This window comes from Tenebrio molitor, chromosome 1 (assembly GCF_963966145.1).
Source record: "Tenebrio molitor chromosome 1, icTenMoli1.1, whole genome shotgun sequence".
Classification (NCBI taxonomy): Eukaryota; Metazoa; Arthropoda; class Insecta; order Coleoptera; family Tenebrionidae; genus Tenebrio; species Tenebrio molitor.
In genome coordinates, this window is record NC_091046.1 from 22,069,142 (window position 1) to 22,096,735 (window position 27,594).

At 33.5% G+C, this 27,594-nt stretch overlaps 1 protein-coding gene across 1 annotated transcript in view; it reads right to left on the bottom strand.

Moving 5' to 3' along the window:
• Positions 1 to 20,683, bottom strand: part of Aplip1 (JNK-interacting protein Aplip1) — a 45,436-nt gene extending 24,753 nt beyond the window's left edge. Inside the window, exons 1-2 of the mRNA XM_069062048.1 lie at positions 20,365 to 20,683; positions 20,050 to 20,249 (exon numbers count right to left, since the gene is read on the bottom strand). Coding sequence (XP_068918149.1) covers positions 20,050 to 20,249; positions 20,365 to 20,447 — 283 coding nt within the window. The 5' untranslated portion in view covers positions 20,448 to 20,683. The remainder of the gene's footprint in view (positions 1 to 20,049; positions 20,250 to 20,364) is intronic.
• Positions 20,684 to 27,594: the final 6,911 nt, after the last annotated feature.

Sequence of the window (27,594 nt, forward strand, 5' to 3'; positions counted from 1 at the left end):
CGGAAAAAAATTTGTCCAAAGGTAAAATATTCGATTCGGAATTTAGAGAAATATTGGCGCCTCAGAACACCAATCTCTATAAATTGTTGCTATATTTTAAATACAAATGAGTAAGTTCAACGATAAAATTTCGATTGAGAACGTTTTTAGTGTAATTTTTGAGATTTAGCGATTAAAAACATTGGGCCGCATGATTTCCCTTTCATTAAAGTTAAAGAACGTCGTTAAATTGTTTTGTCTCTGTCTAACATAGTGCTTGGCATATACTCTCACTTTGTCTAATGAATTATTTAGCTAATGAATGGGAAATCATACGGCCCATAGGTATTTAAAGAGGAACTAGCGCGATTTTAACAGTACTTATTTGGAACATTCTCATTGCCAAAGAGCAATTTCATGCACAAAATTGCGATTTTTTGTCTATTCTCCTAAAGATCAGGTACATATTAAGATGCAACGAAATAAAAATGTTTTGAGGACAATAATTCCTAACATTCAATGGTTTTACTTCAAGTACTTTGTCCAGTATATTTAACGCACTACATTAATCATGTAAATTATTAACGCAATTGAAATTAACCGTGTTATGCGTCAACTGTTTATTTATTGTATAAAAAGTAACAATTAATTGTTGTTTTTTTAATTCTCACGAATAAGAGGTTCTTTGTTGTTAGCAAGTACGCATGCCAAACACATGATTAAAATTTCAATTACCGATTCTTTTTTTCGGTATTTTGGAAACCCGGAACACAGCAAACACCTCCCCGATTGATCATTCTTTTCTTTTTTCTAAATAATTTGAATTTCTTACTTTCAAAAAGTCGATTTTACACGTCGTCAAATACGAAACTGTTTGTTTACAAACTGAAAAACGCCGCGCTCCGCCGCTTGGCGTCGCGTCAATCGATGTTGGGCAAGCGTATATGTCAGAATAGAATAATTGTTTACATATTCAATTTAAATCACCTCTTATGTCTAAGATCCCACCGCATGATTTCTACGTTCATCTGTTTTTTAATCAAAATACCATTATTATAGATAATTATGAATAGAGAAATATGTTTCTGCAGGGTTGCCTATCAAAATATGGCCGCAAGTATTTTTTAATTAAAATTAAATCAATTAATTTTTTCCAAACAGTTTCGTTCACTTGTTTTTTACATAAATTATAATTCATTTCAAAGAGAGATGTGTAAAGAACTTGAAAAGTTTGGGTTGCCATTTCTCAGTTGGCCGCAACCCCTTGGCAACCGGGTGTAAACATGCACCTCTCTGTTTAATTTATAACTTCATAACGTATCCTCATAAATTATATATCAAATTAAAGCTAATTTTTTTCTCTACACGATGGAATACAGTTGCTTATGGAAAAATGGCCGCAAATAGGGGTAACTGTTAAAGATAGATAAGAGCGAAAGAGATTAGCGCACCACACCGTGCATCAGATAAGGATGCATTGTGCGTGGTTAAAATAAAATGACCCTATCTAATTGAGCAAAAATGACGTAAAGTTGGCAACTGAGAAATGGCAACCAAAACTTTTCAAGTTCTTTACACATCTCTCTTTGAAATGAATTATAATTTATCTTAAAAACAAGTGAACGAAACTGTTTGGAAAAAAATAATTAATTTAATTTTAATTAAAAAATACTTGCGGCCATATTTTGATAGGCAACCCGGCAGAAACGTATTTCTCTACTCATAATTATCTATAAAAATTGTATTTTGATTAAAAAACAGATGAACGTAGAAATCATGCAGTGGGATCTCGTACTATTATACTGGATTCTAAAAACATTATACATAGATACTCGTAGCAAAAATGCAAGTCGTTTCGATCATCCGATCACCGTTCGCACGATTCACGGCGAGTCCGTTTTTCGCCGAAAATAATAAAAACCCGAATTGAGAGGGACGAAACTGTAAAAGACAGGAGAGAGTGCGGAGAGGGAGCTTTTGGTCTTTGGTCTTGATTAGAGAGTAGATCGGTGCGGGACTGTGAAAGGGGCGGAAAGGGCGAGTGGTGGAACGGCGAAAAAAGGGTGTGGAGACGTCGAGGGTCCGAAGAGGGTGAGCCTGGAAGAAGAGTCCAGGGAATCCAAACCCAGACGCCGAGGAGCGGATTTGCGGATCCCCAACGGAAGGTTCGCGGAGAACCAAACGCCGGAGTGCGGAGTCAGGTCTCCAGAGACGTCGACCGCCCCGTGATAGGGGTGATAGAGTAAATTTTTAGTTTTCGGGAAACAAGCGCGTCGTTTCAGGCAGAAAGTTTTTTTTGTTCAGGTTTGAGTTATCGGTCTGCTGGTGACCTCACCTGCAAACGGCCGGTCAGACCGATAACAGTTTTTATCTTCAAGCGGTCGAAAATCGCGGAGAAGAAGTACTTCAAGTCCTAGGAGTAGAAGTGTCCCACAGGCGGCTCGACCGGGTCAAATGTAAGGTCATTTGAAATATTTGTCACGATGTATTTATCAATTACAACAACAACTACACGAAATATTTAATAAATAAATTATCCCGATTATGAAAAAGCCTCTAAAAAAGCGAAATAACTAAATTATTATCCAATATAACCGATTCGACTGTGACTAAAGACGAGCCGCCCGCTATGGGACTTGTCGGCGTGTCCTTGGATGTCAGATCAGATGTCAAACGAATGTCAAAAATAGCGCAAGATTGCCTTTCAGTGTTAATAGGTACACAGTTGTAATAGTTTGCTATTTACGTTTTGATAACGTTTGTGTACTGTAAGAAAACGAAATGCATGGCGACAGCTCTAAAATTGATGTAGAGCGCGGCAAACTCAACGTAGGTAGATCTAATCCGACCACAGTCCCGGGGGAAAAGTCTATGATTTCTACATAATTGCTCCTGATGAAAAGTTTCTGGCTACATAGGTAAATTTTCTGAGCTCGCCATAGGAAGAATGATAAATTATTATTGTAGGGTAGGTCTTATTAAAGTGTCACTAAGTGTGACCGATTTCGATGCAATTAAATTATCAATTTGACAATGAGAGATATCGAAGATTTGGGCTCTGCTATCGTAGTAAAAGTTCAGGGTACTAAAATTTACAAATCGCGATCATTCACTATTTTAGGAAAGTTTTACGTGGAAATTTGCAGAAAGTACATCGGACAGAATGGAGAGCCTTGTACTCATAGATTTTACTAATATTATCGAAACTTCAAGTACCAATAATAAAGGACGTAGAAATTACTAGTGCCTTAAAATTTGAAGATTGTAACTACAGGAAAAGAAAAATAAATAAGTGAGTTCATGTTCGATTTTTTTTTGTGATCCGCTTGAAGATAAAACAATATACAGGCTGTCCCAGAACTCGCGGATCAAACTTACAGTGCGTTTTCCTTGGTGATATGATAACTGAAAGCAATAGCGTTTAAAAAAAAGGACAGGGTATAATCGATTCTTTGTAATGAATAATTAAAGTAGACCAATCAGAAGGACGCTGTTCATTTGAATTTCACGCCTATTCCTTCAGATGAAATTTTTACTAATAATGATGCTAAAATAAATAGGTTAGTTCAATCCGGTTTTGTCTTCTTTCTTTCAGAACTGCCACTATGCTTGATCTGTTGTTCAAAACCTACGTGTAACTCCAGCTTTTTTGGAATGTCAAGAATGTTCCTAAAAGTCTTTTCTTTCATTTCGACGATGACGAGTCCCGCTCGTGTAACTGCGCTAATACGTTGCAGATGCAGAGTGTATGCACAGGAATCAGGATAAATTTCTTGTGATTCCGATTCACTTCACAGGCCCTGCATATTTCACTTTTTACTAAGATTTTTAAGGTAGTAATACAGGGTTATTCTAAATGATTGTAGTCGAAGTAGGCCATGCCCATGTTATTACGTTTTTGCCGCTTTCATGTGAACTGTCAGTTGTGTCGCTGTCACTGTCATTTTTTAGGTGAAAAGTGCGGTGATGAGGGTTTTATTTATTTTTGTTAAATTAACGATTGAATCCAGAAATATTGAGTTGTTCTACAATCAATTTTAAAAATAGTGAGTTGTTTTGCACCCAATTTAACACATCATTTTGATGATTTTTTTATGTGGAGCGGCAACCATAAATTTTACATTCAGTTTTCACGCCTACTTCGACTACAATCATTTAGAATAACCCTGTATTACTACGTCGCCATTTTACCTTCCATCAACAAAGGTTCAATTCATCATATCCCTCCCGTCAATTTCCCATACCCCTCAAGGTTACAATTGCTCTGGAAATTTTCACTCATAACAAACCATATTTCATTCATTGCCGGAAGAAGAAACTTCTTGCGTTCCCTGATTTAGATTCTATACATTTATTAACCTGCCTTTGGCGAAATTATCCCATTTTTGGTTATTTCAAAAGCAGCTGTCACTTTGACGTCTGCCCCGACACGACGACCAGATAAATATTGAAAATAATTTTATGATTCGTCGAATTATACGTTGCTTGGCAATTGAAGGAAGGTACTCAATTTTCTCATAGAGGGAAAATTAGATCGAGCTCTATTGGTCAATTTGATTAATTCATAACTAAAAAGCTGTTGCACCCTGAATATTTTTCTAAACGTTATTTACCTTCATTACCATCAAGGAATATACAGTTTAAATTGATCCGCGAGTTCTGGGACGCCCAGTTGTCGACCTCAACTGCGTTTCGGTATTCAATCTCTGGGCTTAGCACAAAAAGAGGCACTTCTACTCTTAATGACATAATATACTATTTGTAAGAGTTCTTATATTATATTATACAGAGTGATGAAAAAAAAGTGCCCACGACTGAAACTTAAATATCCTTTTCTGTCGAAGTATTGTGAAAATCAACACAAAAATGGTCTAAAAACATTCTTTTAAAAATTAAACAGCTCTCCTAACAGTACAAATTGGCAATATTGCACTTTTTTTTCTAAAAAATATTATATTCACGTACTTCGCCGTATCTAAGAAACCAATGCTGATGACAGATTCTGTCACCTGCAGAAAAATAAAGCTGTCATGTGGATATGAAACAAAATTTTAATTTACAATAAATTGAACAAAAAGGTAAATGTTTCAATTAAATCTTATAATAGCTGTTCGAAATTTCTCCCACCAACTTTGAAGCATAGGAACATTTATGATATTAACTGCTGCGTTGATTCTTTATGTTAATTCCTCTAAGTTAGCAATCGGCGCAGCATATAGAAAATTTTGGAGGTGACCCCAGAGGAAGAAATCACAAGGATTAAGGTCAGGTGACCGGGGGGGGGCAAGCAATCGCGCCACCTCTACCAATTCATCTACTATCCTACCAAAATGTGGAGGGGCACCATCCATTTGTAGCCACATTTGCCTCAAAATTGCAAGGGGCAAATCTTCAAGCAAAACTTGAAAGTCATTTTGTAAAAATTGTAGAAAATTTTCTGTATTCACTCTGGCAGATAGCGTAAAAGGTCCTACGAGGTTATTATCAATGACCCCAGCCCACAAATTAATTCCGAAGCGGTGCTGATGTGCACGAGGATGCACAGCGAAAGGATTTTCAGTTGCCCAGATATGATTATTATGTTGATTAAAAATGCTGTCTTGAGTCTTGAAATACCTAGGATCGATTCTGTGACGTCCAAGTAGCCATTCACAAAATTCTACTCTGAGGGGATAATCACCTGGACGAAGAGCTTGCACTTTAACATAGTGATAAGGATGATAATGTTCGTCAGCCAGGATACCTTGTACCGTGCGATAGTCTACGTGAAACTCTCGCGCCAATCCTCGTATACTTCGTCCTGGTGCATTTTCAATTGCTTCCAAAATAGCTTCCTCCAAAGCTGGTGATCGAACTTCACGAGACCTTCCACGATTTACATAAAGAGGCATTATTTGGCCGTTTTCTCTTAATCGCTGCATCAATCTTCTTATTACCTTAGCATCTGGATGACGTCGTTGAGGGTACAGTCTTGCATAGACTCTTGCTGCTTCCGATGCGTTATCATTTGATGCACCCAGGCAGAGTAACATGTCTACATATTCGTTAACATTGTATGCCATTTTTTCAGACTTTTTGAAAAATTGACAGGTTAAATTTGACAAAACCATTAACATTAAAAATTGAATTATTGTTGCTATCGATTTCAAAAATTACATGTTTCTGTATCTTAGGAGCTTTGCAATGTTGTAACATTGACGAATTTTCTTTGGACCCAAGAAATGGTACTCTAACATCTTTAATAACGTTGGTTCCGATAGACTTTTTGCATTTTTTACTTAAGAACATTATCAACTCGACCAAAATCTATACTTGAACAATAAAATTATTAGTAAACGGTTAATCATATAGATTTCTATTGTCTAAAAAGGAAATCTTATATGTTGGCGAAGAATGGACAAATTTAATTTTGGATTTCGAATTCGTGTTTAGTTAAAAATACTTTATAACGTGCAGGTAAGCACGGGCACTTTTTTTTCATCACCCTGTATATCTTTTGTGTCCTCGTCCGCCGCGCGACTTCCTTTTCTATTTTGAATTTTTCTTTTCTTTTGGGAGACAAGCTGAGGCCCGAGGGAACGGTTCCGCCGATCGTGGGCGGCGTAGAAGATTAACGTCGAGGATGATATCGAGCTTCGCTTTCGGTTCCCGCCTTTTTTTAAATTTTGTTTTTGAATTCAATTTACTTTTCGAGAGTTTTTCTTTTTTTATTTTTTTATCGCGGCGAGGGCACAACCCTTTTATTAAATCACTCGGAGTCCCGGTTTCACCGGTTATAATCACCACCCACCCCCACATTTTCGATCTCGATCTCGACGCGGAGTCAGTTATATCGTTATTTTGGAACAATTTTACCAAAAAGGGAGAATAATAGCTATTAACATACCTAGCGATGTTATAACTATCATAACTACCGCAGATGTCGGTTTGAAATCCTCGCTCTACGAGCTCGGATTTTAAGACATCTAAGGTTATTTTATTATGATAACATCCGTGGTTTGTTCGATAGTTTACCGGTTTCAGAATAATTAGAGAGAATTTAAAACAATTAAATCCAAAAACTCGTTTTAAAATACATTGAGCTGATCGCGTTGTGCGTGATCTGTTCAGGTGTCATAGTTACATTTGGTTGTTTATACAAACAGACATTTCGCAAAATGAATTTGAATGATAGTGTTTTACCGTAAAATATCTTAAATGAAGTAGAACAAGCTTTAAATAGCATAATACCGGAAAAATCAAAAGGCAGGTACTTATCTGATATCATAGACATTCAAACAACTGCAGGATCGAAATAAGGTTACAACTGTAAATGAAAGTGATGTTGGCGTATTTTCCTGAACTGGTAAGTGCTCATAGTGTTAGTTCCGTAACGTATTTATCTTTTTGTTTATAGAGTCGAAGAAATATAACCCCTCATCATTATGGACGTACTACCCGATGCCCGATGCTACGAAGTGCAGTTCATTTTTACTTTGGCAGAGTTCCCTCTATTTAAGTAATTATTGTTGTTTTTAGTTCCGTCTGTTTGAATCAATAATGAATAAAGTTAGATATTGTCTTCATTTGTTGATTGTTGTTGACATGTCACTATGGCAATATTACCCTACAGCATAACTGTACTTGTACAGTTATGACTCACCTACCATCCAACTTGTGTGAATGTAAACCAAGGCTTACTATACTGAAACTGATAAATAACGTAACAGTACCTAATTCTAAAGAAATTTTAATAAACCTTAGGGTGCGCGCGCAGAGTCTGTAATGTAATATGTAATCTAAGGGTGTGTAAAATAATTATTGGCGCTCGTAGTGTGCTCGTTCGGGGCTCGCAGCCCCGCCCAAATTAGATTAACGTTGACATTATAGAATTTTCACTTTCGTTGTGGCTTGTAAAATTTTATTGCATGATTATGAGCGAGTAATAATGGTTGGGTTTGAAAAGGTTCAGAAGCGGCGCGTGCCATTTGCTGTAAAATGCAAATATACAAAATGTACAAGAATGGTATCCGAAAGAATCTTAGCCCAAAAACAAATTCATGAAAAGTACTCTATTTACAAAAATTACAATTATTTATAGAATTTCTACTAATGGTATCTGATATTATTCATCATACATACGCAAATAGCAAAGTTGACAAAGAGAAATGGAGTTCCAAATAGAACCCTGCTTAAAATATTATCTACTAGTGGTAAACTAGGATTTATAAGTCGGTTATCCTAAACCGCAAGATCTTTAAAAAAAAAAATTGTTACACAGTCTAGGACTGGTTTACAAATCTATGAGGGGCATGATGACCAACTCAATAGACAGGGACCAATGGCTTAACGTGACTTCCGAATCACGAGATAGAATATAGCCCTGGGTCGGAATTGAACCCGCGACCCTCGCGTCCCTGAGCCGAAACGAACTCCCTTAGGCTACATTCTGCCTAATATAATAATAACTTTATTCCAACAGACAATATTTGTCTATAATGAACAGTAGGTACTATCGACGCCATCGAAATGTGAACGCCAAATTTTCATAGTGTGTGTTGAAACATCACTCATAGGCGTGCATTAATGTGTCAGATTTGTGACATATTTTCACAAACATAATTTATCAGCAGATTTAATTTATTTTTAAACGATATACATGCCACGACACTTGACCGATGCGGAAAAAGCGAGGGCTGTAGCCAAACTCGGGGAAACTTGTAATAATTGTAATAGAAAGCTATAGGTAATAGAAATCTTCTCTTATCTCCCATACATATAGTACGCCACTGAACAAAGTTTTATTTAATCTAGACCAAAACAGAAGACATTTCTATGGCACCAGAAATTCGTTCACATTTCGATGGCGCCGATGGTACATATTACAGCGTGATCAACAATGACTGAGTCTGTTGGCAATGAAACAATTGAAAATACTGGTGATTTTTGTCTAGTAATTGGCACTGACCACGCACTGACCGGATTTTTTAACTTGAAATTACATTAAAAACATTCTTGGTTATGCAGGTTATGTTTATACTATTACAAAAATGAATCTTCGTGGGTAAATTTTAAATTTGCCAAATTTCATTGTTACCAACAGACTCAGTCATTCTTGATCACCCCGTATAATATTGTTAACTGTAACAAAAAAAAAAACAAAAATTAATTAATAGTATAGGATGTGCCATTAAACTGTAAATTTTGATATAATTTTCATCTTAATATTTCTTATAAATAACTGCACATGGAATATGTCAATATCAGGATCATTTCATTACGATACAGACTATTATAGAGTTTCAAACATGTCACAAGTGGTGAATTAAAATGGTGAAAAGTGGAGGATATATCGTAATTCTATTTCTTCTAGATAGCAAAGAGTTCAACTCGACAGATTTTAAAAATACACTCTCATCACAATGTCTCATGAATAATAGGGGCTATTCTGTATCTAGTACGTTAAAAGTAACACACCGATAAAATTTTAAAGTTCCGTCAAATCGAAAAAGCTATTCTGTATCTGCGCATCCTGTTAAAATTTTGACGTACGTACGTCAAATTTGGGAGGAAGTACGTTATTTTTATGGGTCGACGATTTTCGACCCTTAAATTTTAACAGACCGTTTTTTTGCCCAGTGTATCATCATTTTTGGGTTACGTTCTGTGAGTTTTTACAATAATGATAAACTTTTCCTTTTTTAAATCAACAAGATTGCTTTCATGCAGCACTTCGAATAAAACATCTTGTAAATGACAATTTTCCCAATTAAAAATAGATATGCATTATTTAAATGTTTATTTCATTATATACTTAAAACAATCCTTATGAAAGTTATGACTAAAATTTATATTGTAATGTAGCACTGACATGCTTCTTTTTTTGGCGTTTGCCAGCACGAGTCAACACCTCATTGGCCAGCTTTATATTGGACTCTGCAATATTCTTATTCATGTTTTTCTGCGATATTTATTACATTAGTTTGGGGTTGCTTGCGTTTTCTACTTCTTTCTTCTCTTCTGTTATGCGTATTAATGTCCACCCCAATGTCAGGCGTCTGCTCATGGATATCAAAGATACGCACTAGCACCACATCAGATAGTAACATCGGAAACAAAAATTACACAATAAATCCAAATACTCAAGTACTTGCCTTCCACAATTATTGCTGTCATCTCAGCAATCACTTTTGTTTAGTGTGTTCATTTGTCTATGATTCAATCCTAACACTGTCAAATATGAATTTAATTCTCAGTGCGCAAGCGCTAAGGCTCGTTCACAATCAACCCACCTTAAATTTTACCATTTTATCGGTCTACGTTATTCTGAAGTTACAGAATAGCAAATTTGTCTCCCCAATTTAAAGGTCTGTCAAAGTCCGAACATTTAACGTATGCTCTACTTTTAACGTACTCGATACAGAATAGCCCCTAATGGCCGTATATCTTGAAATACATGTATTTTGCAAATTTTCGTCCCACGTTCTGCAACAAGCTGATATACACTTGGTTATATGGTATCCAAACAACAGAACAATACTAGCTAATTTAGAGCGAACCAATGCATAAAAAAGTGACTTCATATTTATAGACATTATGTTAGTAAAATCAGATCACGGGTGTTTCTAAAAATAAAACCTAACATTTTCAATGCGTTATTTACAATAAACGTCACATGAGGAACAAAACTTAAACCAGTGTCCATAAACCTAAATCTGAAATTTCATTACCTGGATCCAGTAGAGAGTAAATGAAAAGTAATAACTTCGGTTCTCTTAGTGAAGCTAATCTTTTTACATTTATACAGGGTCGCTACAAAGTATGGCAACAGTTAAATATCTCGAGAATGGTTTCTCGGAAACCCTTGAGATTTGGTAAGGAATTAAGAGCATTTAAATTCTATTCTTTCCAATTTTTTCAGTTTTATACCTTCATTTGTTTTCGAGATACAAGGCTAACTTGAATTTTTTTAAATGGCAACAGGGGTTAATTTTATGATTTTTGAAAAGAGGTTTTTTTTCTGAATTCAACGATGTATCACATGTAATAATAGTTTTAATTTTAATTTTAATTCAAAAATAAATAAACAGTTATCTTTGAAAACAGTTTCTATTATTAATTTATTTTTCCGTTGACCGCTTGTTAATTTCAATATTAATTAATTATTTTGTCTAAAATATAGTGTATTAATGGACCTCATTAAAACACTATTTTTCATTAATCAACGATTTTTGCGATTTTGATATTTTGATGTATAAACAACCTCGAACATGCCTTGTTTGCACTTACCAACACTGCAGTAGGTAGTGCAGCAGGGTTTTCTAAATTTTATAGCTCCATAACTGCACAATTACGAATTCACTTTTTCAAAGCCGACCTTTTTGGTTATAATTCGCATGTCATATTTTTCAAAGGTAACTAGGTTTTCTTAGCAACCGTGATTTTTACGTGAAATTGAATGTGAAAGGAGTTGACGTCTTCTGACACTCTTTGTGGTAAAGTGAATAGAATGTGTTGAAACATTTAAAAATGGCCTACCCTGAGGACAAAAAAAGGATGAATGTATTTTATAAGGTCTCATCTTTATCGAAAAAGATGAAATTGGTTTGGATTTGGCTTCAATTTAAAATTTTGTCACAAAAAAATAAAGTTTGCGGTCAACGAAAAAATTTTGTAATCAACTCGTTTGTTAATGGGCGATTAATAATCTCAACTATTAAAGGCACTCACTCGCTACACTCGTTCGTGCTTTAAACAGTTTCGATTATTAATCGCCTTCATTAACAAACTAGTTTATTAAATAACTATATTACTTATTTATTTATTATAAAAATGCCTTATTTAAGTGAAACCTAACGGATAGAAGTTCTAATGATGATTGGATATGGTGATAGGAGACGAAGCTGTGCTGAAGTGATGACACTTTTGATGACAAACAAAAAATGAAACGGTCATAATGTGATACAGTGTTGAATTAAAAAAACACTCTTTATCATGAAATTAACCCCTGTTGCCATTTAAAAAAAGTTCAAGTTAGCTTTGTATCTCGAAAAGAAATGAAGGTATTAAAATCAAAAAAATTACAAATTATAGAATTTAAATGCCCTTAACTCCGTAGCAAATTTCAAAGAATTCCAACAAACGGTTTGATAGGTTTAATAAAAAACGCCTCAAACGGTAGCTACGTTTATTTATTTTTGAATTAAATTTAATTTTTTTTTTAGGGTTGTTATGTAAACTATTATTACAAATTTCAAAGAATTCCAACAAACGGTTTGATAGGTTTAATAAAAAAAGCCTCAAACGGTAGCTACGTTTATTTATTTTTGAATTAAATTTAATTTTTTTTTAGGGTTGTTATGTAAACTATTATTACATGTAATACGTCGTTGAATTCAGAAAAAAAAATCTATTTTCAAAAATCGCAAAATTAACCCCTGTTGCCATTTAAAAAAAAACTAGTTAGCTTTGTATCTCGAAAACAAATGATGGTATAAAACCGAAAAAATTGCAAAGAATAGAATTTAAATGCTCTTAACTCCATACCAAATCTCAAGGATTTCCAAGAAACCATTCTCGAGATATTTAACTGTTGCCATACTTTGTAGCGACCCTGTATATATTCAGCTGTAATTTAACTTAAAGTCCATTCAAAAATCAAAAAACCATCAACGTCGCATTTTCCTCGATAATTATTATCGGCAACGCCTGTCTAGTGTAAAATTTGGTGTGAATTGTAATTTTTAGGTTAAGTGTCAAATTACTCAAATTTATCGGTGGTTCGTGTGAATTCTGTTCTGGGCATACTTACGTAAAAATAATAAGAACTAATAAATAAATGAAACCTGCTGAGCAATAATAAAACAATTTGAACGAAATTCAAAGCAATTGAATTTTATTTTGAATCAAATAAATGTCATAATTTATAGTTACCAACATAGTATGAAAAAATAACTACCTAGAGTTTTTTAAATTTTACCAACCTAAAGCAACAGGTGGTGGTTTTTTGATTTTTGAATGGACTTTAGAATGCCATAAAATTTTACGACCTACAACCAAAATAACAATACTGTAGAATGTACATGTTACATTACAGGCTACCATTCGCGTAGTCTGTATGTACCTACAGTTAATTTCAAAATAATAGAGTACACCTGAAAAATCAAGAAGTCGATTTATTACAGTTTTTTCCACATGTAAAAATGCCTTTTTGAAATTTGAACGTCATATTTTTAAATAGATTAGGTAAGTTTGACACCATAAAACGTCGCAGATATTTTAGAACACTATAATATTGTCTCTTTTATCCTCTGCACGATGGTCTTCGCGATGTTATAATACTGGGTTACCCTCCGGATCGACCACCCTTCTTCTAATTTGGAAAGAATGAGCACTTTTTTCGTTTTCGGTTAGGTTAGGCATTTTGTTTGTCAAAATTGACATTGATCATCAACAAAAAATGTAAGTGCATTTCACACTATAGAAAATTAGGTGTAGGTACTCTATAATTTTAAAATTAACTGTACCCTAAGAATGACGAACAACGGTGATGTATATGACTGGCGTCAAGGCTTTCGCCACCTTTTTTCAATCAGTTTTTGTACCTTATTCTGCGCAGACAAATCATTCTTGGCAAAGATATACTTCATTGTCATGACATCTGACGAGCACTGCCCCAGATAGAGACACATGTACGAGTAGAAAAGACGACATTTTCAGAAGAGTTAATACCGGGAGACCACTTAAATTGATAATTAAAGTTGGCTGTGATTTTAAAATTAGATTGGCAACACCATTGACATCTTGATTTGGTTTGTCAAAGTGGCGCTTCAAAATTCAATACAGAATATGAAACTGCGAGTTAACAGTTGTATCAAACACCTGGCTTGGGTACAACTGTTAACTCGCCGTTTCATATTTTGTATTGAATTTTAAAGCGTCATTTTGACAATTCAAATCCAGGGGTCAGCGGTGTTGCCAATATTAGCCTTCTTTAATTATAAATTTAAATGATCTCACGGTATCTCTCAAAACACATTTTCCCTTCCTCTTTGAAGGCCCATACACAATGGCGTTAACGTTACGTCGATGTTAAAACGTTAATGTTAACGTTAGATCTAGAAATTCAAAATTACATGTATTTCATTGTGGACCGTTCACAATGACGTTATGATGAAAATTAATGTTGCATGATATTGTTAGCGTTAACGTTAGTTCTAGAAATGGTCTGGATTCTTAACGTTACATTCTAACATTAGCCAACGGAAATCATTTATAAAAAATACTGAAATACATGTAATTAGATCTAACGTTAACATTAACATTTTAACATCGACGTAACGTTAACGCCATTGTGAAAGAGCTGTAAAGGTTTTATAACGGGTGACTATTAAAATTTTCACTTAGGGTTGGCTATGGATCATTCTTTGTTTTCCGTTGCACCTTAGACACTGACTAGTTTGACATTTCAATAAATGTTTTTTCTCTTAATTTGGTTATGTTTCAATTGTACTGACTGACATTTGTCGTTCGTTCTTGCGTGTGTCTAAAGTAACAGAAAAAATGAAAACTCGTTCAAAGCCAACTCCAAGTGAAAATTTTAATAGTCACCCGTTAAATATCAACCAGCAATATTATGGCCTGGCGAAAGTTTCAGGGTGATTCTTTTATGTTATAAAATGTCATTACTCATCAATTATTATTGTTATTACCTCAAATATATTCTCTGTAATGGTGATGTAAATAATTATAGCTATCAAGACAACAAGTGTTTTATAGACGATTTAAAAATCGAGATCGTAGTTTAAATTAGAGCGACCGCAGGGAACGAGAATTTAATAGATCGAGATTTTTAAACTATAAAACACGCGTTGTCTTCAAGATTTTTTCTAACACTAACAGCTTATCAGAAATTTTAATAAATTCAGAAATTATTCGAGGTGCGTCACAATACCGTGGGTACTATGGTAATAATATCAACAAATTTGGAAAAAAACAATTTTCATCGTTGAAATGTGCCAAAACGTTCCAGAAGAAATAGGAAAAAAGGGGCCAATTTGTTACCAATGAAGTCTAAAAGTGCATACGAAAAGGTGTATGTTTCGTTTCAAGGCCGGAACAATAGGTAACGGAGGTAACGGAAGATGTCATTTTGGCTTTTCTTGATATGGGGTAAGTGTGTAGAACTTCCTTAAAAGTTAATTCACACTACGGCAAGATTCAAGTTTTCGATGGCCGGGCACTTGCATTGGATGAAACAGCACAAGTTAAAGAAGAAGATGTTAGGACAAGAGCACGAAGCTAATGTGGCAGTTCCAATTCAATAATTGTACTTTTCACTTTTGTGATAATTACTGTAAAAATGATGAATAAAATGTTACTTGAATAATATGTGTGAGCGTATTTTTTATGACTCTATAAGATACGTTGCTATTGACGAGGTGTCTTATAGAGAAAAGCGTATTTTATGGGAAACATAAGGTGTGAGCTCAAATGCACCATGGAAACAGTATAAGATAGTAGTGTTAGAAAAAAAAAAAAAAATTTGTCCAATGAAAGATCCAAACTGAACGAATAGTGAAACGTACGGCGGAAAATAGTTAATAATCTTTTATTTGGTTAAATTTCATTTGTTTCGTCATCGATTAAAGTAAATATATGTCGCAGGCTTATAGCAGAATTAGGCTTTTTGCAAACAGCGTCACTTTGAATAATATCTTTCAATTATTCAAAATGACCTGCCGTTTTCAGTCATTTTGCAAAATGTCTGATGGCAGTTAGGCATATTGAAGACATCGCAATATACTGTTGTAAATGACTAGACACTTTGAATAAATCCCTTTATCCATCGCAGTATGTCATAGTAGCAGAAGGTATGTACTTGCGCATATAAACAAATAGTTTTTTCCTTGAAGGGTTTTTTAAAAAAAATTTTCGTTCTGTGCAAATAGCTAATGTTATTTTTCATTGTTTTTTACTTTCTTTTGTTCTGTGCAAATAAGGTACTTGTTCCAAATAAGGCCCGCTCGAAAATAAGGCCCACTAATGATATTGACTTAATTATAGAAATCTCCAAATATACGACAACATAAGGGGTTCGTTTAGCATGAGTGCATAAAATTCGTACAAATGACCGTACCAGATATGTTCAAATTTCGCGGTAAAATAACATTGCAAAGTTCACCCACCAGTGTTGTTAAAAAGCGGGAAAAGTAAGTGTATGATTTTAAGGTATTTACCACAAATTTCTGTTTGAAAATAGCATTCCAGTATTCCTTGGAAAGTTCTTTTTCATTGCATGTATTTATTTCATTCTGCTTTTAGCTTCTTTTCGTATCATATCTTATACCCTTTAATGTGAGCTGGTTTTAATAAGGCCCGGCAAAGGATTGGGCCTTATTAAAATTGTAGTGGGCTTTATTCTTGAATTATTATTTTGACAGAAAATCAAATAAGGGAAGTTGGTATTGTCCCTGATGCGACACCTGTGAAATGATAAGTATACGTACGGTACTGGCCAAAAGTAAAGAAACAAATTAAAAACTTCGAATTGTATCTGCAAAAACTGATATAAATAAAATGTGTTTGGAAATGCAGATGCTACCGACTCAAAAGAAATTATAGTCATAAAAAAATTTGAATATGATAAGTTTTTGTACCAAAACGGCTTTTTTGTTTGTTTTTGTAGGGACAAAAGTAAAGAAACATTTGGTTTTATTCATTTTTAAGTTACCACAGCTATGAGCCTTAAAATTTGTGTCTTTGTAATATATACGCTAAATAAAGATGCCTAGAGGTAAAACTTTGTCTGTAGATATGCGAAAATTAATAATTGATAAGTTTCAGTCTGGAGAGCGACAAAGTAATATCTGTGGCGGTCGTGAAAAAGTAGGTAAGTCAAATAATTTCAAAAATGAGTTAACGATGTTTACACCTTAATAATAAATCATGGAATTAAATAATTCAGATTTTCACAGTTTAAAATTTACTTATATTGAAAGCAAGTACAGGTAGAAAGAAGTTTCTATTTAATTACAGGATTTTAGGAATGATATGGAATTTTGAATCGTTGCCCTGAAAAATTAACATTTTCGACTTACCTACTTTTTCACGACCGCCACAGATATTGCAAAGCAGTTATAGTCTAAGATCCCACTGCATGATTTCTACGTTCATCTGTTTTTTAATCAAAATAGCATTATTATAGATAATTATGAATAGAGAAATATGTTTCTGCAGGGTTGCCTATCAAAATATGGCCTCAAGTATTTTTTAATTAAATTAAATTAATTAATTTTTTCCAAACAGTTTCGTTCACTTGTTTTTTACATAAATTATAATTTATTTCAAAGAGAGATGTGTAAAGAACTTGAAAAGTTTGGGTTGCCATTTCTCAGTTGGCCGCAACCCCTTGGCAACCGGGTGTAAACATGTACCTCTCTGTTTAATTTATAACTTCATAACGTACCCTCATAAATTATATATCAAATAAAAGCTAATTTTTTTCTCTACACGATGGAATACGGTTACTTATGGAAAAGTGGCCGCAAATAGGGGTAACTGTTAAAGATAGATAAGAGCGAAAGAGAGTTAGCTCACCACACCGTGCATCAGATAAGGATGCATTGTGCGTGGTTAAAATAAAAATGACGCTGTCTAATTGAGCAAAAATGACGTGAAGTTGGCAACTGAGAAATGGCAACCAGAACTTTTCAAGTGCTTTACACATCTCTCTTTGAAATGAATTATAATTTATCTTAAAAACAAGTGAACGAAACTGTTTGGAAAAAAAATAATTAATTTAATTTTAATTAAAAAATACTTGCGGCCATATTTCGATAGGAAACCCGGCAGAAACGTATTTCTCTACTCATAATTATCTATAAAAATTGTATTTTGATTAAAAAACAGATGAACGTAGAAATCATGCAGTGGGATCTCGTACTATTAAATCTGAATCGGTCAGTTATTTCAAAAATAATTTCTTTGTACAATCAAAGAAGAAGTTTAATTAATGTTCCAAAATCGGGAAGACCTCGAAAAACCACCAGAATCACTGAAAGAAAAATAGGAATGTTGTCAAGGCAGAATCCATTTTGGGATGCAGTAAAAATAAAAAAGAAAATTCCAAATGTAAGTTTGTCAGTGAGTTCTATTAGACGTCGATTTAATGAAATTGGACTTTATGGAAGAAAACCAGCAAAGAAACCGTTCATTTCTGTTAAAAATCGAAGAGCCCGGTTACAATTTGCAAAAGAGCATTTGAATTAGACGCCGCGCCAATGGAAAAACATCCAATTCTCTGACAAAACTAAATTTAACTTGTGCAGTTCTGATGGCATACACTGGACAAGACGTCCAAAGAACGAAAGATTCAATTCTAAGTGAACAAGAGGTACCGTTAAACATGGAGGTGGAGATGAAAATTTTGTGGATACTTTTCAGCTTATGGGGTAGGCTCATTACATCTCATAGAGGGTATAATGGACAGATTTGTTTATTTCCACATTTTGCAAGAACAAATGCTTCCGTTTACAGAGGACAATATGCCCCTTCGATGAACATTTCAGCAGGACAATGACCCGAAACACACATGAAATATCGTAAAGGAGTGGTTTTTAGGAGAAAAAGTGAACGTAATGAAATGGCCGGCCCAGAGTCCCGATTTAAACCCTATAGAGAACCTCTGGGACCACCTTGATCGGGCAATTCGAAAAGAAAATGGAGGAAGATTTGAATCCAGAGAAGATTTGTTGGAGACAGCACAAAGAGCCTGGAACAACATAACGTCAGAGTATGTATATAGACAAATTGATTTTTTCTATGCCTAGAAAATGTGCTGAAGTAATAAAGGCTATTCTACTTGTTATTAATAAATAATGATTATATAAAATAATTGTTAATTTGTTTCTTTATTTTTGACCGCATATAAAATAAATCAATTGATTATTTCTTAAACTACTTTTTTTTTCGTAACAACTTCTTTGACTGTATCTTTCAGGTCCTTTATTACAATGTTTTTTTCCTAGTTTGATTTTAAATAAAACGCAGAAACAGAAATAATACTTGTTTTTCAAATGTTTCTTTACTTTTGGCCGCTACTGTATGTGCAAGAATTGTTCCGTTTGGTACCACGAAGCTTGTATAGGCCTAATAAAAGATAATGATTTGGATTATTTGTGTAGTTCATGCAAGTGAAAGTTATATTTATTTAAGTATTCTAGAAGAAAATGGTGTTTTATTAACTTTTATCGAGAATTTAATGGGTGGGTCTTATTAAGCACATCGTACGCAATAAGGCCCACAAACAATGTTTTTTTGAAAAAGGGATAACTTCTTTGTTACCTATTATTTTTTTTATTTATATGTTTTATGCTGTTATGTTAAGAAAAGAATAAACTTTCATTTACTTATCCTATGTTGTTTTTTTTTACGTTTTTTAGTTCTTTATTCAATTTCAATTGGACTATTTTCAAAGTACGTAGTAAATATTTGCCTCAACCGATTCGGCAGAATAGTTACAATCATAGTGTATCTGTCCAACAGAGCACTTCAGTTTTTAATCACAGCCTTTGATTTAGGTTAGAAATTGATATGTACTGCGCATGATAAAAGGATTTAATCAAAATGCCTAGTCATTTACAAGAGTATATTGTATGACTAACTGCCATCAGGCATTTTATAAAATGACTGAAAACGGCAGGTCATTTTAAAAAATTGAAAGTTATTATTCAAAGTGAAGCCGTTTTGCAAAACGCCTAGGTTTTTTGCAAAAAGCCTAATTCTGCTATAAGCCTGCGACATATACATTTCAGTAATAGTTACACTGTATGAAATTTCTGGACAATGAATATATTATAAAAATTAAAAATACTAATCTTTTATTAAATCATTGTATTATTTATATTAAAAATTATTACAATATGAATTTTATCAAATCGATTAGGATTAGGGTTATTATTATTTTAATTTATAATTTGTACTCATAAATAAAATATATTGATTTTTATTTACGATTTCAAATATTATACAAATTAAGTAATAAAAGTGTTAATATTGTGTATCTTTTCTAATAAAAAAAAGACTACTCACATTTTTTATTTTTCGGAATTTCCGGCAATTTTCGCCTTCGTCGTTCTCCGGTCCATGATGGAATAGGAGTTCCACGTGAAGATTCTTTCTTTTCGCTTTTCGAAGAAAGTCTTGTCTCCCCTCCGATATCACAGTCTGTTTCGGGGTCGCTTTTGGAAGACGTGGGCGACTCTTCATCCACGACAACATCATGAACCAAACTTTAAAAATATTAAAACAGATCAATAATTGAAAGCAATTCTATTACACCAATAAAACGTGTAGAGAAGTCATCATATCATTTCTGATTAACTCGATAGTACAAAAAAGACTTACGAATAAAACGGTGCAGAATTTTTAGTGTGCGAAGATAGTTTTTCAAAACTATGTCTAAATTCTTCAAATTCAGTGTCAGCCATCTTATTTTTAACCCCTCAAGTATTGATTTGGGTTGGCACGGCGATTCTGCGCCTGAAACCCTGTTGATTTTAATGTCCTTACGTATCTTATACATTTAAGTAAATGTCCTAATTCTGTCTTTGGTTCTTTTGTCATAATTTACTTACCCGTTAAATCGGCAGCATTCACTGAATGATATATACTCTTATTGGATTAAGCAACTGACATGCTACAATTTAGCCCTTTGTACTGTTAATTAAGTTTTGAATCTTGTTTAATGCACCATTAACAAATTGACAACTAACTAATAAACAAGACACAGTCAATAGTATTCATATATACATATTTCAAATTAATAAAAAATACACATATAACATTTATAACATTTTCATGTTTCGCGCATCAGAAAAAATAAAATGAAATTGATACGGCCAGATAAGAAGGTGCCTACAGGTGTCCCACCTAAGACTATTAGGGGGTAGATACAGTTTTGTCCACTTAATATATATATTTACATAAATTAAAAACTATAATACAACAGAGTAATATGGTTATCATCTAACTGTCTGATTTTTTCTTTTAAGAAGTTTTCCCGTTTCTGCGTTCTAATAAACTAGGCAAAAATGAATAGGGAATGTTTTCTTTTTTGAATTTTTTAAAACTACAGTTTAAAATTGATAATGAAATGTGTTAGAAATATACACACATACACATTAAATGTAATGTTTCAAGTACCTGTAACATTTTAAATTTATCTAGTGTTTAAGAATACGTGGGAGGATTGGGGCAATTATTTTGCTTTCCAAGAAAAATTTTGGAATTCCCTATTCATTTTTGCCTAGTTTATTAGGTGTTTTACTTTTGTAAATTTCACATTGATAATTTTGAATGGTATCTAAAAATACAAATAGTAGGTATGTTGGGGCGACTAAAATTGAAACATTTATTCAAATGGAAGGTAATTAGACTCGCCCACCCCAGCCGATACATTTTTAAGTTTTATAGATTTGAACTATTGACGAAAGTGTAATCTGTAATTTATGCATAAAAGGATAACGGACGAAACTGTAATCGCCGACTTTTAGGTCTTATATAGTTTGTCCAGCGAGAGATTGGTTGACATAAAAATCACTAAATTCTACGCAGAGTAAGTACTACGTAGCATAAATTATTTATTTATTTACCTTCAAGCAGTAACATATTTTGTCCTGAATTTATGCTCTAATTAATGTATTCTAGTGCATTTTGCAGTGTTAAGTTACAAGTTTACAATTTAAAATCTCCCAATTTCTCGCTGGAAGAAGTATATCTGTATTATTTTTGTACATAGATTTTAATAAAATTTAACAGAAAATAATTTAAAGGGTGGAGATTAATGTCGCGTTACTCAAGTACTTCCAGTCGTAAAAACGCCATTTTAACTACATATAGAATAACAATAAATAATGACTTCCGCAAAAATTCGTCCCCGAAAAGCAGTCGTACTACAAGAAAAAGTATATTTTTGAAATTTGTTCCATTGTTTAGTTACAGTTACAATCAGCATTTGATTCCTCATCTAATTTTTTTTTTTGCTGCGGAAACAAATTTAACTTTGAATTTAGTCTAGAACGTGTCTTTCATATCTGATCTGACTTAGTGATTAGTAAATTACTGATTACTCATTGTGTTTTACTAGCAGCATTCAATCAGACAAACAGTAGGTACTAAGGGGGAGATTCACGAAACTTTGCAAATTTGCAAATCGTTAACGAAACGGCAAATACAATGCTTCAACAATGTCGGTTGTCGCAGTTTTGAATTTGCAACGCCTTATCGAGCCTTACCGAGTTTCGTGAATGACCCCCTAAGTACTTAAATCCCAACTTTAAAATAAGTTAATATTAATAATAATAAGAAAATAGTGTTGAATAAACCGTGAAATAAAATATTTGTATTTACTACATTGTCAACAAAGTTTTTCTATCACATGTGCTTTCTTTGAAGTATTTGCACTATGTCTACGACTTTACAAGGACAGTTGTGCCAGCAAGACGTGCATGCAAGTTAAGCAAAGCAACTGTCTACTTTGTTGTATACTGGAACATGTACAAACACAACTTGCATAACGTAAACGTGGTATTAGAAGCTACTAAATCTAAGAGTAAAAACAAATTTGGAAGTATTTTGTCGATAAAAGCCTAGTAAAAGATAGCATCAAACATATAATTTTTTAATTAGGTATTAGTCGAACTGTCATGATTAAGATGCAGAATTATAACATTATTAATTCCAGTTATTTTGAACTAGGTTAATATCAATTACTTTCAATAAGTACTTGAACCATGAATTAACAAATAATGAACTACGTCTATAACACATGAAACGTCATCTACCGCATGTCCCCGGATTGGATTCACAAGAGGAAGGATTTTTATATTTTTGATTTTACGCAATAACTTCAAAGGAATAACATTTTTTGCTTCATTTGAAACCTCCATTTCCGTTCTTAAAATCTCAGTATTGATATACTGCATCCTTAAATTAACATTTTCTGTTAAAATTTGCACTTAGAATTAATTTTCATGTTATAAATTTTATTACAGTTGGCCTCGTTTTTTGACAAACAACTTATTAATTTTTTCAAAATTTTGTCTTTAGAACAAAGAATTTATTTAATCCAGTGTTGGCCCGGTTTTCGTCACATAATTACAAAACTTAATGAAAAATTTCCCAACACTTATGTATCACGCATGGGTGTTCTGAAGCTTAAATTTCGATGTAGGGTTGAATTATGTGGAGAAAACGGCGGAGAGTTAATAGAATACTTTTATTTTTCACTTTAGTATAATTGCATGATAACTCCTAGGATACGAAATACGTAAACATGTCCATAACAACCGGGGAATAAAACAGGGCGTAGTAAGAATAAGCGGGCGTAATAAGAGTAAGCGAGCGTAATGAATTCATAACGCCCTCATCAATTCATAATTGCAAAGATGCCAAATTTTTTTTTTTTTGTAAAGAACACGTATAGTGAAAAATAAAATCTTGTATGCACCACGGCGTCACCGAATGATTACGCCCATCGAACGATATCCATCTCTCGGGCTAAAGCCCTGGAGCTGGATTCATTGTTCTCCGGGCGTAATCATCGTTGTAACGCCCTTGGTGCATAAATAGCTATTATATTCAATTATCGTTTGATTTTTTTTTTAAAGTAAAATATTTTTTGTTATTTTTTTTTATTTCAATGTTAAGTCTTCCTCTGTGTTGAAGAAGACTTTTTAATAACAGAAATGGGGGTTTCAAATGAAGCAAAAAATGTTATTCCTCTGAAGTTTTCGCGTAAAATCTAAAATAATGTTTTTTCCTCTTGTGAACTCAATACGGGGACATACCGGTATACGCTGCGCCAAAAAATTGTCGCAACACATTGAATTTCGAAAATATTGTTTGTTTCATGATAAGAAAAGCTATCTACATACAGAGCAAGTCACATAAGGTTTATTCCTCAATTTATTTTGTATGCAACCAAAAATACTAATGACGCTGACCACTTTATACCGTTTATAATGTGATTTAATTTAGTAATCAACGTAGGTATGTAATTTGGCTAAACAGCATTAAAGGTCGTGGGGATGGCGTTATGCTGGCTGTTAACAGTAAGTACAAATCTCTGCAACTCATCAACGTCAACAAGGAAGTCGAAGAAATTTGGGTTAAAGTAATTATTACCGGCAAAGGCGATTTAATATTACGCTGTGTCTACTTACCTCCAAAATCTGATCTGTGTTTAAAAAGTCGTTTCAAAATATCGATAGACGCACTTTAGAAACTATGAGATATCTCCAAAACTAAAGAAATAATATTGCTCGTCAAGAAAATTTGCATTTTACAATCAATTTACCTGGAAGACCGCTCTCAGCATTTTGTGACCGTAAGTCACTCCCGCTGAGAAGGTTCCGCTGTCATGATAGATTCATCATTTACAGAGTATGCAACCCAAATTCTTCGAAACTCGAGTTTTCACTTCGAGATGAGGACCCTTAAGAGCTTGGAAAAGTTGTGCGTTACTAACCGATTGTGAATAAAAATGTTAATTGACCTCAAACAAAATCAACCAAACCACCCACTTACCACTCACCGACACTTTGTACACTGCGCACAATAACGTCAGGGCTTATTTGTTCCGTTTCAGCGCGAATTATCTGCCGCAAATCTTCTAAATTGTTTGGTCTATTAAAATAAACCTTCGATTTTAACTAAACCCAGAGAAAAAAAAAGTGTTTACCAAAAAAATTAAATTAAATTTTTGAAATAAACATTATCCTTTTCTCAAAACAATCGTTATGTAAGGCATCATTTTTTTTCCCACATCGTTTAGGTAGTACGAAGGTCTATCAGACAGAAAAGAAAAAAGTCGGAGTGATCATTTAAAAAAATTACTGATGACGTTATAATTAGGAGGTGAAAAGTGTCAACAATAGTAAAGGACTAAAGAATATGCACTTTTTAAAAACAAAGTTGACCTCTTCGAGGATTTTTCTCAGAAATTAATACTTACTTAAAGTTTTATGAATTTATTCCGAACTTTACGAACGCACTGTATGAGTGTATAATTTTTCATATATGTAATGCTAAAGACTAAAATGTTCTTACCATTCATTCTTTGCTTTTTGTTTCACTGCAACATTCACGAAATTTCTTGGCATATTTATTGATTGTGGGCTGACATGGCATAAGCATTCTCATAGTTTAGCGGACAAACTAACTAAAAATATATATCTTCTGCGTAATCTGTTCAACTACGTTTCTCCTCAAACTATGAAAACAGCGTACTTTGCTTTAGTGCAATCTCATATAGATTACTATATAATCTTATGGGGACATAGCGGGGCATCTCAAAGACTATTCAGGTTGCAACGTAGAGCAATCGGATTTATAGCAAACCTTTCATATCGGGAGGACTGTAGAAATCATTTAAAAAAATTAAAGGTTCTTATACTACCAAGTTTATATATATATATGGGCGTCTTCAGTATATATTCAATAACAAGGAGTCATTTGATAGTTTAAGTTCATTTCATAATTATACAACTAGAAGTCATGATATTTGCATATCAAGTTTGAGGCTATCTAGATCAAGACACGGAGCGATAATTGCCTGTTAAGTGCCACTTTCAAAGACCGCCAAATCAGCAAATAAGTCCAATAGAATTTTTTCTGACGTTTACGGTAATCTCTTCTACACCGTAGTGCATCGTTAATGCGCCATTTTTGGGACACCTGTATACTTATAAACTTAAACATTTCTACATAATTACGGCTAAGGTTTGGGTGTGGAAAGAGTAAAAGTAATTTCATTTACAAGAATTATTCAGCAAAGATAAAGCAACCAATAAATTCAATGGATATGTTTAAAAATCGTGCTTTTCCCAAAAGACTGCGGATAGAAGAGTAAGTTTATGGATTATTCAGTAGAGAGGTACAGAATCGTTTCAATTACTCTACTTCAGATTCAGGATACCTCCCACTTACGTTCCATCCATTTCTCCCCATTTGACAGATCATGTTCTCGTTTCTGCTGTGGTTAATACATATTCGAAAGGATGATTTCCACCGACTGCTTTATTCCCTCTATTTGATTTGAAATAAACACTAAAATAAATATTTAACGCTTAACTTAAAATAATAAGTATACTTTGTCCAGCGAGAGATTGGGAGATTTTAAATTGTATTAAATTAACCCAACACTACAAAATGCACTAGAATACAGGTGATTCACGTAGCCCGTTCGTTAGAAACTTTCTGATTTACCAAAATCATATTAATATGAAAATTGGTAGCCGACTATAATCGACTGCTCCAAGTTCAAATGAAATATTTTCAAAATGGCGACACTTCCGGAAATGCCGGAAATCGACGCCATCTTTTTTTTTAAAGGAGAGGTCCCATTTTGACTGCAAATTTCTATTCTACGTTAAATTTTGAAATTAGAACGTCCTTTTGTTAATACTTATCTGTCATCGTTCTTGACCTATATCATCTTTTTCGCAAAAAAGCGGGGTTGCAGGGCTTCATTAAAAAATTTATAACTCCTGAACCATTGGAAATAAATAATTGATTTTTTTAAATTGAATTCCTAAAGGCCTGGCCTATCTGTTGTGTTATTAGTGGATTTTTTTTGTATTTCATACGCCTACTGCAATTTTTCAAAATTGGTAATCAAAAAATGTCGAAAACTTCTTTTTTTTTAAATGGCAACTACCATTTCTAACAACAGATATAAATGTAGAATTTAATTTTAAGGCCACTTTTATTAACATTGTCTATGCCCATTCCCAGCCGTTTTGGCGTAATTTCAATTATTTGAATAAAATATTCTTTTTTATCAAGCAATTGTTTTATTTGAATTTTTATTCAGAAATCGCATGCAATGGACAGCAAATAACAATAACATAATAAAAAATAAGCAAATTAATAAAAAAATATTTTCATTAATAGTAGTTTATTTAACGAGTTCGTGTGTAATTTGGGGTTTTTTTGGCATGAGTGGGCCAGCTTAAAACTCGAGTGAAACGAGAGTTTTAAAGGCCCAAATTACACAAGAACGAGTTGAATACAACGTTTTTTTGTTCGACGAGCCCCCCAAAGGCTCCAAATCGCTGAAAATCTCTAAAATTAGCTTGACGTTTCGTTTTGACAAGTTGTCAAATTTATCAAAATCCATTCACACAGGAGAAAATTCTCAAATTCTGACAGTGTCGAACAAAAAATATTTTTTTGTTAATTTGCTTATTTTTTATTATGTTGTTAAGTTGTTATCTACTATTTATTGCAATACTATTTTTGAAAAAAATTCAAATAAAAATTGCTTGTTAAAAAAAAAACATTTTATTCAAAAATTTAAATTACGCTAAAACGGCTGGAAATAGACATACACAATGTTAATAAAAGCGCCCTGAAAATTAAGCCCTGCACCATGCCCTGCAACATAACATAGGTCAAAAACGATGACAGACAAGTGTTAATAGAGGAATGTTCTCAACTCAAAATTTAAGGCAGAATCCAAATATGAGGTCAAAATGGGGCCTTTACATTTAAAAAAGAAAGATGGCGTCGATTTCCGGTATTTCCGGAAGTGTCGCCAGTTTGAAAGTATTTTATTTGAACTTGGAGCGGTCG